The following is a 13,152-nucleotide window of genomic DNA, read 5'->3' as shown; positions in this document are numbered from 1 at the left end:
TCAGAAAAGAGAAGTGTAAGCAAGTGTTCCAACCACTACATACTTGAGGAAAAAAATGCAAGAGAATTACTATATACATGGTACCACTTTTAAAGAGTAATTCTCAACAACTATTTTTTGAAGAAAATAGTTGATGAAAGTTGATGAAATAGTTGATGAAAATAGTTGATGAAGAAAAGAGGTGATGAATGAACTAACAAATCTGTCAGTCAGTCAGTGGCTGGTTTAGGGTGAGGACAGTCTTTCCACAATAGCACTAACTGCTACGGGTGGCAGGGTGCAGGTCAGCGTTCAGGTGTGTGTGTTGTCAGTTTCACTCTGACCACCCAGGTGTTTCACAGATTCCTATTCACATTCTCTCAGCACGATCAGCAATGTGATTGTGTAACACCATCAGACAGACATGTCTCAGGCCAGGAGAAAAAAAAAGAGTGAGGTAAAGAAGTTTCAAGAGGTATCAAAATGTCCCATCAAATAGAAACCCTCCACCAAAGATTTAACACTGATTCTATCACAGAGAAAAATATCTGATCAAACAAAGTTTAGGTCTAAACTGTTATGGTGGTGGATATTCTAATTCAATGGTTTTAAACAAAGTGTGTGACATACTGATACAATATAGTTCAATTTGGAATGTGTCAGAAATAATTTGTTAGTAATAGCAGTTAAGTTTAAGTTTTAGTGCTGTTTAAAAAAAATAAGTTGAATTTTAGCTTAACCAATGATATACTTTCTTCAGTGTAAGGAAAGAGGTAGTTATAAACCCAGGTAACATGTCAGGGCTCAAATAAATTGCTGTGTATCTAATCAATGTGCACGTTACCTCCATGTTTACCTTAGCAGAAATGAATGTTCAAGCATAGTTATTTTACTGCTTCTGCCCTGTTTGGTAGACAGAGAAGGGTGGTGTGTAAGGAAGTCTGTATACTTCCCACAGGGGGCTTTCAGAGGATGCACATTGGGTATTTCAAACAACAAAACAAAACCTCAAGTAAAACTTCTTACCACTTCTTTCTTAGGGATTGGAAATAGATTCCATAAATATCATGACCTGTTCAGGGATAAGCTAGGCTTCAGTTGAGTGAAATGGAGGATTTAGGGTCCACTTCACTTTTTTCATCTATACTAATAGTGTGTCTTATGCTACATACCTATCAAGTTAAAGCTACCTATCAGGTTATCGGCTTTATGACATTGAAAGAGGAGAATATGCCTATAGTACCATGGTTTCTCACACTTAACTATTCTGAAATGATTATTAAGTATTGATTCTTTTATATAGATTCTTTAAAGTAGAAACGGGTTTAAGAAATTGTGCTACTGTACAGGTTTTATCTAGATGTAACAGAATGTCAAAAAGAGATTCTTTTTTTATGGTATGATACATATCAGTTAGCAAAATATGTTTGATTTGCCCAATATGAAAAATTTACAAAGGAAATGTACACAATTCTTGAACTTTGTCACTTACTGGGAGATCATAAAATAGTTGAGAGAGGAAGGAAGGAAGGAGGATTTGTGAAAAGACTGCTATTCAAGGGAGCCTCTGTCATGCGATGAGTCCCTACCACCCGCTCCTGACCCCTAAGTTCAGTGAGAGCTCAATGAGTGAGTATACCCATATTTGGGGAGATATGGACTGGTGCCTGATTCAAGTCTGAGAAAGCAAAAGTGATCTGGTTCAATGTGGCCTTCATTCCCAGAGTTTGTTGGGACAAAGGATGCATGAGCTGTACACAATGTGAACAAGAAAGAGCTAAGCTGGAGCCATTTTAAGTCCTGCCTAAGGTACCCCCTGGGCAAAGTGAGAGCTCTCCAACAGTGGGGTCTGTGGCAAATCAGCCACCAGAGATCAAGGCAAAGAGTAGGGAGGACAATGGGAAAACAGGATCCATCACCCAAGTCACAGGGACTGCAAGTGAGAAGCCTGACAAAGGAGTCCCGAAAGAACCCATGGACATGTGCACAATGGGAAAATTCAGCTATAAACCTGGGAACCATATGACACTTATTTGTCCCACAACATTTAAAATACCTTTGAGAAAGTAACACCTTTACAATTTAGAAAATTGATTTATTCCTAATAACTATTATCCATGACTTACTTCCAGTTTTCCCCCCTTTAGTTTGCTTGGTGAAGGACTGATATGATGACTGCAGACTCTAAAAGGTTAAGAACATTTCAAAATAGATCTTATATCTAACATGGCCTTGTTATTAGGGGTTACCTGATTAACCCCAAATTATACAATTTATTAAATACTTAGAGAACCTCACTCGCAGCACCGTCTGACAACACCAGGCACTTCCTACCAGGTCCAGGGGCTCCACCTGGAAGGTCATATCTGAACTCTATGTTTAGCACTTCCTTTGAAGAATGCTAGCTAGCTTAAAGGATGTGTATGCATTTGTCAGGCAGGAAAGTGGCGGTTTAACAGAACACTCGAGAGAGCGCAAATAGTGTGTGCAAAGGCACGGGACCTCCAGTGGCTAGTGAGGCCCACTGTGACAATCATGCAGGAGGACGGAAGGAAGTACAGGTATAACTGGTCCTAATGCCAAGTCTCTTGTAGACCAGGTTAAGATATTTGAACTTTATCCTGTGGGCAAAAAGAAGCATGGTAGCTTTTCACGTCTGGAAATTATATAATTAGACAGATTTCTTCTGTTTAATGAGACTGGTAGCATTGGAATAGGAAATTCATTGTAGTGAACTTCAGTGGGAAGAGCTTGGTGACAAGCAGGCTGTTGCAATAGACATGTAAGAGAGGACTGAAGAGGAGCAGAAGCAAGGTGTGAAGGTGGGACTGGGCAGGAGCCCAGGTGGAATTGTAAGTCTTTTGTGAAATAGGATCCCTTGCTTTTGGCAACGGGCTGAGCTTCCAGGTGAAGAGGGAGGCTCGGAGGAGGAGGACTCTGAAGACTGGTAACAACACTCTGAGCCTCAGGAGGCTTTTTATGTTTAAGGAATGCATAACTTTCATTTCAGACTAAGATATTTTTTTCAGAAGTGTTAGGTATTTCCATATATACTTAAAAACAGATGTTCTGAAGCAGCTGTCACCAAGGAGGCTGCATAATAGGAGAAACAAAAAAGGCTATCAGAATCTCATGGAAGCTTTGGCCTAAAGTGGAGGGGAAAATGCATCATTCCAAGAACCACGAGGTGAATATTTCAACACCGTTTCAACCTGCACAATAAATAAAACCATGAAGTAGTCTACACAGAGAATTAACAAACTCATCTACTAATGGTCCCAGCTTTTTATGATTAGCTACTCACAGATTTTTGCCTTTGCAAATATTTATATAGTCAGATTGATCTTACTGAGTAAAAGAAAAACATACATGAGTAAATAAAAGAACTGGTACAAAAGAAGCTTTCCAAATGCTAGTCATGAGGAAAAGCTGCAAAATGTTTCATAGATAAAAAAAAAGGATTTATCAGTTCTTATTTTTTAATCATACCTTCCTTCACTAAGGCAAAGTACTAAAACATCTCATCTAACCTATGAAAGTACATGGGCTGAAAATACAAAAACACTTGGCGGCAATTACTTGTATCAAAAGACTTTTTGGCAGAAAAGAAAAAATTTGTCATCTAGTCTTAAGAAGTTGTCAGTCTAAGTATGTGAATAGCGGACGGGGCGCGGGACTGAGAGTCAGAAGACTCGGGTTCCGGTCGCAATTACAACTGCACTCTTCTTCCACACTGTCCTCTGTACCAGCCAAAAGCAGGCAATTCACCAGAAAACTGAAGATTCTAGTCTATTTCATTGACAAAGGGTTTTGTTTTCTTCTTTTTTTTTCAAAAAAAAATAGGTGCTGTGTATTAAAGAGAATTGAGATTGCTATGGGATGTAAATTGTTTCAACCTGTGTTAGAAAACAGTTAAGCCACACAGCTCTTTGTCCTATAACTCTACCTAGGGAAATATTTTAAAGTAGAGAAAAGACTTAAGTAAAAAACCGCCCATTGCAATATTATCTACAATGCAGAAAAACTACAAACAATGCAAATGTCCAACAGTAAACTATAATTCAGGACATTTATCTATAGAATTATAAAGATAGGAAAAGGCTCATGTTATAATGCACTCTTGAAAAGACACCCAGTATACACAATTGTCTGATTTCACCATTTAAAACTAACATTTTAAAAGGCTTTTAAAATTGAGGGATACAATATAGTGCGCACCTTTGGTACCTTTTCATTATGTCCTGTATGTTCTAATTTTCTATAATTACCACAATTTTTAAATATGTTATGGAAATTATACCTGGCTTGCATATTTATTTTCTAACAGCTTTAAAAAATATTTTCTAAAAGTTTTCTAAAAGATAACAACCAAAAGCAAATACTTTGCATAAAATTCAAAGGTAGTATGTTCTTTCTCCTTATATATTAACTTTGTAAATTATGAAAAGGAAGCGGATGATGTCATTGCCCCTCCTGTACCTTCAGGTTATCTGGCAGTTCTGATCGCCCAGCATACCCAGGGTTCATTGTTATAAAGACAGCACATGTGGGGTCAAGTTTCAGCTCAGTTCCTTCAAACTCTAGTATATCAGCACCTGCATTAATACCTGGGGGTAATCAAGAATGAAATGACTTAGCAATTCCACATAACTGTGACTTGTGCCATTCATTTTGTCCCACATTTCTACCTTTTTCACATAATGCAAAGACAAACTAGTTCATTACCTCTTTGGATAGTAAGAATTTGTTGAGCAACCACAGAAAGTACTTCCAAATCAATTCTGTTAAATTCATCAAAGCAAGCCCAGGCTCCACAAGATAACAGTCCCTGGGAGAAAACAGTAATGGAATTTTTCAATTTTATCTAATTGAATATTGCATTGAAATGTTGCAATTTCACATGGTCTTTTCAAGGATTTACTATCTAGCATTGCAATTGCTATTCATGTTTATCTTTAAAGACAACTTTTGTATTACCAATTCATTATTATGCATGAATAGAGTTTGATCAATTGGAAAATTTCCCAACTGATTTTTTCACTTTCTGTATATTTTTCAGCATTAGATGTACACTGGTAATTTCAAAGCCTTTCTTACTTTTTATTTACAAGTTGATTTTATTTGCTTCTTCTATATAGACTCCATAGAATGGGTTGAAATAATCCTCTAAATGAGAGGACTTCTGTTGCCAAAGAATCTGCTTTATGGTCTGAGGACCTTAAATGTCAACTAACATAGCTTGAGGCCCTGTTTTGCAATTGTAACTCACAGATACCTCACATATATGTGCCATTTGGTTGTAAGAAAAACTGGAGATTTTTAAGGTGGTAGAGGAGGAAGCAGAAGCTACACAGATCTCCTTCCAAGACCAAACATGAATTACAACTAAAAGAAAAATCATACTGAAAACCAACTGAACACTAGCTGGAGAGAAACCTTATAACCAAAGACAGATGGAAGAAACCACTTCACCACAATGAGACTGGTAGGGAGTACAGAGGAGGCACAGGAAGTCTGGCTGAGCTCCCACCAGTGGCAGCTGAAGTTCCAGAGGTATATTTCAACAGCCAGGGGAGTTCCCCCTGAGAAGTATGGGGTCTAAACCCCAAGTTGGGCTCCCTGGCATTCAGCACCAGAACCTGGGAAAGGAACCCAAATAACACCTGGCAGTGAAAAGCAGTGGATGTCTGTCTGCAGTGACAAACAACTAGACACAGACAGCCTCTTAAAAGGAAATTTCACAAAAGCTTATTTGCAGCAACTTACCCTGGGCTATGGCAGAGGGAGGGCAGAGTGGACTAGAGACTTGTGAAGAGGGTCTGTGCTTGGTGGCTCTGGGGAGAGAACTAAATGAACAGCTGCTAAGACCCCTGTGCTGAGTCATTCCCCATACTGCAGAAGCCATCTTTCTCAGAGCACTCCTCTTTGAGTGGCATCAGCCAGAGGGGAAGAAATAGCCCCACCCATAGCAATCAATCTGTCATATCCTGTGGTGCTTAAGCCTGGCTGCTAAAGAGTATAGCTAGAGACTATTTCAAAGACAAAGGCTAACAAAAAGCCTTCAGGCAGATCTTTAGGAGCTCTGAGACTTTAGCTGAGTCTCCACTGGGCCTAGTGCCAGTAAAAGCCAGTCTTGGTGTGCAGCCTGGTTATAGCTGCAGACACACAGGACTAGCAGAGGGAGACAAAAGCTATGGATTGTTGATAGCACCAAACAAGTTTCCCAGGGCCAGTCATAGGCAGCATCTGACATAGGTCTGCACCAGAGGCTTTGCAGATCTACCTGATACATAGAAACAAATACAAAGAAGCAGCCAAAATGGGAAGACAAAGAAACAGGCCCCAAAAGAAAGAACAAAAGAATTTTCTAGAAGAATGAAATGAAATGGAGGCAATTTATCAGAGTTCAGAGTAATGATTATAAGATTACTAAACATCATGAAAAAAGACACAGAAACAATAAAAATGGACAAGTCAGAAATAAAGAATGCAATATCTGAACTAAACAATACATTGGAAGGAACAAACAGTAGGTTAGAGAAGCAGAGAATCAAATCAGCAATTTGGAAGACAAAATAGGAAAAAAAAAAACAAGCAGAGCATCATAAAGAAGAAAGAATTTTTGTTTGTTTTTTCAATGGTTCCATATTTTATTTTTTCACCAAAAATATATAAGTTGACAATTTACAAAAATAATATTGGATAATTAACATCTGAAATTTATCTGCCACACAATAGTGCATTTTTATAATTCAAATAAAATTATTTTAATGAAAAATATTCTTTACATTATTAATATGTGTTGCCTAAAGCCTCTTTTTTAAAAAAATTTGTATTGTTCAAGTACAATTTTCTGCCTCTTCCCCTCACCCCTCCTCACTACGCCAGCCCTCCCCAGCTTTCTCCCCCATAGAAAAAAGAAGTTTTAAAAAATGAGAAGAGATAAGAAACCTTTGAAACAATGTGAAGAATAACCATATTCATATCATGGGATTACCAGAAGGACAAGAGAGTTAGCAAGAGATATTTTTGAAGAAATAGTGACTGAAAACTTCCCTAACCTGGTGAAAGAAAAAGACACACAATCCAGGAAGCTCAGAGAGTCCCAAACAAGATGGACCCAAGGAGGCCCACACTAAGACATATAGTTAAAATTGCAAAGCTTAAAGACAAAAGGAGAATCGTAAGGCTACAAGAGAAAAGCAGTTAGTTACCTACAAGGGAGGTCCAAGTACACTGTCATCTGATTTCTCAAAAGAAATATTTCAAGTCAAAGGGAGTGGCATGAGATATTCAAGGTGATGAAAAGCAAGGACCTACAATGAAGGCTACTTTACCCAGCAAGGCCATCATTTAAAATTGGAAGAGAAATAACAGGCTTCCCAAACAAGAAGAAGCTAAAGGAGTTTGTTAACACCAAACAAGTGCAGTAACAAACAACTGTTAAAGAGCTTGCTTTAAGTAGAAGAAGACAAAGAAAAAGGAAAGAACAGAGAAAAATAGTTTAAAAATAAAGTGGCAATACATACATATCTATCAATAACCACCTTAAATGTAAATGGTTTAATGCTCTGATCAAAATGCATAGGGTAGCTGAATGGATCAGAAAACAAGACCTATACATATACTGCCTCCAAGAGACCTATCTCATATTGAAAGATACACACAGACTAAAAGTAAAGGGTTGGAAAAAGATATTTCATGCAAATGGAAAGGGAAAAAAAGCTGGAGTAGCTGTATTTATATCCAACAAAATAGACTTTAAAACAAAGGTTATAGTAAGAGACGAAGAAGGACACTACATAATGTTAAAGGAAACAATTCAACAAGAGGATATAAGAATGATAAACATCTATGTACCTAATGCAGGAGCATATAAAAATCAAGATGTAAAGCAAATCTTGATGGACATAAAGGAGGAGATCAACAGAAATACAGTCATAGTTGGGGATTTTTAATACCTCATTGACTTCAAAGGATAGATCTTCCAGACAGAAAATCAACAAGGAGGCAGCAACCTTAAATGACACACTAGATCAAATGGACTAAATCGATATCTTCTCAACATTTCACCCCAAAACAGGAGAATATACACACCATATTTTGCCATGTAAAATGCACCCATGTTTTTGAGCACATTATACATGGGATTATTATACCCATTATTATATCCAGGGCATGCAATCATTATACCCATGTACAGTGCACATCCTTATTTTTCCCTCAAAAATTTGGGCCAAAAATGTGTGCATTATACAGGACAAATACAGTACTTATCAACCGCACATGGTATGTTTCCTATCATAGACCACATGGTAGGACATAAAACAAGTTTCAGTACATTTAAGAAGACTGCAATCATATCACACATCTTCATTGACCACAACACTATAAAACTAGAAATCTTCCCTGGCTGGCATAGCTCAGTGGATTGAACATGGGCTGCAAACCAAAGTGTTGCAGGTTCGATTCCCAGTCAAGGTACATGCCTGGGTTGCAGGCCATGACCCCCAGCAACCACACATTGATGTTTCTCTCTCTCTCTCTCTCTCTTTCTCCCTCCCTTCCCTCTCTGAAAATAAATAAATAAAATCTTAAAAAAAAACTAGAAAGCAATCATAAGAAGAACACTGAAAAATATACAAAGACATGGAAGCTAAATAACATGTTATTGAACAATGAATGGGTCAACAATGAGATCAAGGAAGAAATCAAAAGATACCTGGAAAAATGAAAATGAGGACACAACAATCCAAAATTTGGGACACAGGGAAAGCTATCCTAAGAGGGAAATTCATAGCATTGTAGGCCTATCTCAAAGAAGAAAAAAGAAAACAAGAAAAAGCTCAAATAAACAATCTAACTTTATACTTAAAGGAACTTGAAAAAGGACAACAAAGTCCAAAATAGGCAGGAAGAAGAAAATAATAAAGATCAGAGTAGAAATAAATGAAATAGAATCTAAAGACAGATAGAAAAGATCAATGAATCCAAGAACTCATTCTTTGCAAAGATAAACATGATTGACAAACCTTTAACCAGATTCATCAAGAAAAAAAGAGAAAGGACCCAAATAAATAAAATCAGAAATGAAAGAGGAGAAATAATTGAAACCAAAGAAATAGTAAGGATTGTAAAAAAATATTATGAACAACTATATCCCAACAAATTGGACAACCTGGACAAAATGAAAAAATTCCCAGAAACATACAATCTTCTAAAACTAAATCAGGAAGAATTAGAGAATCTGAATAGACAGACAGATTACACCTACTGAAATGGAAGTACTAATCATAAAATCCCAACAATCTAAAACCCTGCATGGGATGGCTTCACAGAAGAATTTTACCAAACATTCTGAGAAGAACTAACACCCCTCTTTATTAAATTATTTCAAAAAATTCAATAGGATGGAAGGTTCCGAAGCTCATTTTATAAAGCCAGCATTATACTAATTCCAAAACCAGATAAAGACACTACAAGAAAAGAAAATTATAGGCTAATATCCCTGATAAACATAGATGCTAAAATCCTCAACCAAATATTAGCAAACTGAATACAGCAGTGCATCAAAAGGATCATACACAATGATCACATGGGATTAATTTCAGGAATGAAAAGTTGGTACAACATTTGTAAAGCAATAAATGTGATTCACCACATAAACAAAATGAAGGATAAAAACCACATGACCATATGAATAGATGCAGGAAAAGCTTTTGATAAATCCAGACCTATTTATGATAAAAACTGTCAGCAAGGAGAGAATAGAGGAAACATACTAAAACATAATAAAGTCCATATACAACAAACTCACTGACAGTATCATACTCAATGGGCAAAAACTACAGGCATTCCCTCCTTAAGACTGGGAACAAATAGGGATGTTCACCTCTCTTATTCAACACAGTACTGGAAGTCCTAACCATAGAAATCAGACAAGAAAAAGAAATAAAAGGCATCCAAATTGAAAGTAGCTTTATTTGCAGCATCTGCTTTATTTGCAGATGACATGATGCTGCACACAGAGAACCCTAAGAACCCACCAAGAAACTACTAAACTCATAAATGAACTAGGCAAAGTAGCAGGATACAAAATTAATATCTATAAATCAGTTGCATTTTTTAAATGCCAATAATGAACTAGCAGAAAGGGAAATTAAGAAAACAATCCCATTCACAATTGCTTTAAAAAGAATACAATATCTAGGAATAAATCTAACCAAAATATCTGTACTCAGAAAACTATAAGACACTGAAGAAAGAAATTGAAAAAGATACACAGATGGAGGCATACACTATGGAATACTACTTGGCTGTAAAAAAGAAAAATTTACAATTTGTTACAGTATGGATGGATGTAGAGAACATTCTGCTAAGTGAAATAAACCTGTCAAAGAAACACAAATACCATATGATTTCACTCATATGTAGAATCTAATGAATGAAATGAACTAACAAGCAAAATAGAGACAGATTCATAGAGAAAGAACAGGATGACAGCTATGGGGAGGGGATGAGATTAGGGAGTGGAGGGATGGAGAGAAAAGGAAAAAGACCTCATTGATGTGGACAACAGTATGGTGAGAGCAGGAGGGGAGGAGGGTATAAGGGGGGATATATGATAATGGAAAAATACAATAAGGAAATTAAAAAGAAGAAGAGGAGGCTGGGTGGGTTTGCTCTGCAGTCCAGCCCCAGAAACCATGGAGCTACCAAATGAGAATCAGATTTCTTTTCTTTATTTTAATTGGGCACGTTTTGAGCTTACATGAGTAAATTCCCTTTTGGTCACATTTTAAAAGAGACAACACGAAAGCAAAATAAAGTTGCATTTATGTTACATGATAAAGTTGCATTTGTGTTATATCAAAAAAAAGAACAAGAAAGGAAAACCTGGAAAATCAAGCCTGAGTAGTTCAGTCCAAATTCAGATTCACTTTTCAAAAATTTTATTTAATAACTATTTGTTGAATGTACATTCTATATCGATTGTGTGTGTGTGTGTGTGTGTGTGTGTGTGTGTGTGTTTCATTGAGTGCCTGGTATGTGCCAGGCATGATACATGGAAATTTGTACATATATTTTATGTAAAGAAAGTAAGACTATATAAGATGTTAAGTAATGAGTACAAGTCCACACAGCTACTAGTGGCTGAACTTGGATATATACACAGTTCAATTTACTGAACCACACTACATGAACATGAACCCTAGCATGTCAAAAACTATTTATTTTCATTATTTAAAGAACATTCTACTTGTGACTTTTATCTCTAATACATGCTATAATAAGAGGCTTAGAAACCACAGAGGAGAGAATGCTTATGAAGTCACACATTCAGTTATAGAGATTGTGAGGTTCTTAATAGTAACACCCATGTCTTTTTTTATTTTATTCCCCCATTATTCAGCATAACGTAATCCTAACACATCGTGTCCGTACAATCAATAAATACTTACTGATAAGCAAAGTTAATACCATCCAGTGTATGAATCTAAACTAAAGAATTAAAAATTCATTTTACAGATTCAAAAATTAAGTAATACATACCAGACATTGCTTTAAACACTTAGGAATATAATCAATAGTCAAATTACACAGATAATCTTTTATGTTTGCCATTTCCTTCTTAAATAATCATCACAGCAACATTGTATATCATTACAGAGGATGGTCACAACAATACTTAGTCATTCTAATATTTTTTATATTCATTCATTACAATTTTGACTTTTTGAAAACTAATTTTAACTGTTTCAACATCACAAATATAAAGACTTTTTATATCCCAAGTTTGTTATAAAATGTCCAGGCCATATTTCAGTCAGGAACAGTTTACTGTATGGGAAAGGATTGGTATAATCTTTTTGGTTAGCTTCATTATTCTTTTAAATGTTAACTTCCTCTGGAGAAATTCTGGAAAAGTGAGGATTATAAAAGTTTTAAAATGTACTTTGAAAACTACAGAAAAATAGAAATAAAACAAACAAACAGAGTCCACAATCCCAGATGGAGAATTTTGTGTTCAAATGTGCCACTTAACATGTTAAAAAATAATAGGCTGCAGCAATGAAGTGCTAAACTGACAAGCTGTTCACAGGTTTAGAGATTTTACATCTTAATCTTTCTTTGCAATCTTACGAACTCATAAGAGTGGGATTTTGATCCAGAATCAGAAAAAAACACACAACATGGATTTTTAAGTTTGAAAAGTGAATTACTGGGTATATAAAGAACTCACATGACTCCACTCCAGGAAGACAAACAACCCAATTAAAAACTGGTCAAAAGATCTAAACAGACACTTCTGCAAGAAGGACATACAGAGGGCCCAGAAATATATGGAAGGATGCTCAGCATCACTAGCTATCAGAGAGATGCATATTAAAACCATAATGAGATACCACTTCACATCAGTGACAATGGCCATCATAAACAAATCAACAAACAAGCGTTGGAGACGTTGTGGAGAAAAGGGAACCCTAGAGCACTGTTGGTGGGAATGCAGACTGGTGCAGCCACAGCTGAAAACAGTATGAAATTTCCTCAGTTTTTCCTTTAGTTTTATGAAAACTAGAAACAAAACTGCCTTTTGACCCAGCAATTCCACTGCTGGGATTATATCCTAAGGACCCTGAAACACCAATCCATAAGAACCATAGCAGCACAATTTACAATAGCCAAGTGCTGGAAGCAACCTAAGTGCCCATCAGTAAATGAGTGAATCAAAAAACTGTGGTACATTTACACAATGGAATACTATGCAGCAGAAAGAAAGAAGGAGCTCCTACCCTTTGTGACAGTATGGATGGAACTGGAGAGCATTATGCTGAGTGAAATAAGCCAGGTGGTAAAAGACAAATACCATGTGGTCTCACCTATAAGTAGAACCTAATCAGCAAAACAAACAAGCAAGCAAAATATAACCAGAGACATTGTAATTAAGAACAATCTGACAATAACCAGAGGGGAGGTGGGAGGGGATAATGGGTGGCAAGTGGGGAAGAGATTTCAGGAACAACTATAAAGGACACATGGACAAAACCAAGGTGGGGTGTAATCAAGGGAGGAAGGTGGGGATGGCTGGGGTGAGGGGAGTAGTGGGAGGTAAATGCAGACAACTGTACTTGAACAACAATAAAATAATTTAAAAATAAAATAAAATTCTCA

General features: G+C 36.5%; 1 protein-coding gene across 1 annotated transcript in view; it reads right to left on the bottom strand.

The window, feature by feature from the left end:
- Positions 1 to 13,152, bottom strand: part of DNAH7 (dynein axonemal heavy chain 7) — a 228,158-nt gene that overhangs the window by 132,684 nt on the left and 82,322 nt on the right. The window contains exons 27-28 of the mRNA XM_045850123.1: positions 4,705 to 4,807; positions 4,459 to 4,586 (exon numbers count right to left, since the gene is read on the bottom strand). Coding sequence (XP_045706079.1) covers positions 4,459 to 4,586; positions 4,705 to 4,807 — 231 coding nt within the window. The remainder of the gene's footprint in view (positions 1 to 4,458; positions 4,587 to 4,704; positions 4,808 to 13,152) is intronic.

Source organism: Phyllostomus hastatus, unplaced genomic scaffold (genome assembly GCF_019186645.2).
Source record: "Phyllostomus hastatus isolate PE091 unplaced genomic scaffold, TTU_PhHast_1.1 phas_contig_1, whole genome shotgun sequence".
NCBI classification, from domain to species: Eukaryota; Metazoa; Chordata; class Mammalia; order Chiroptera; family Phyllostomidae; genus Phyllostomus; species Phyllostomus hastatus.
Note: the sequence above shows the minus strand (reverse complement) of the source record. Positions and strands in the feature narration are given on the sequence as shown.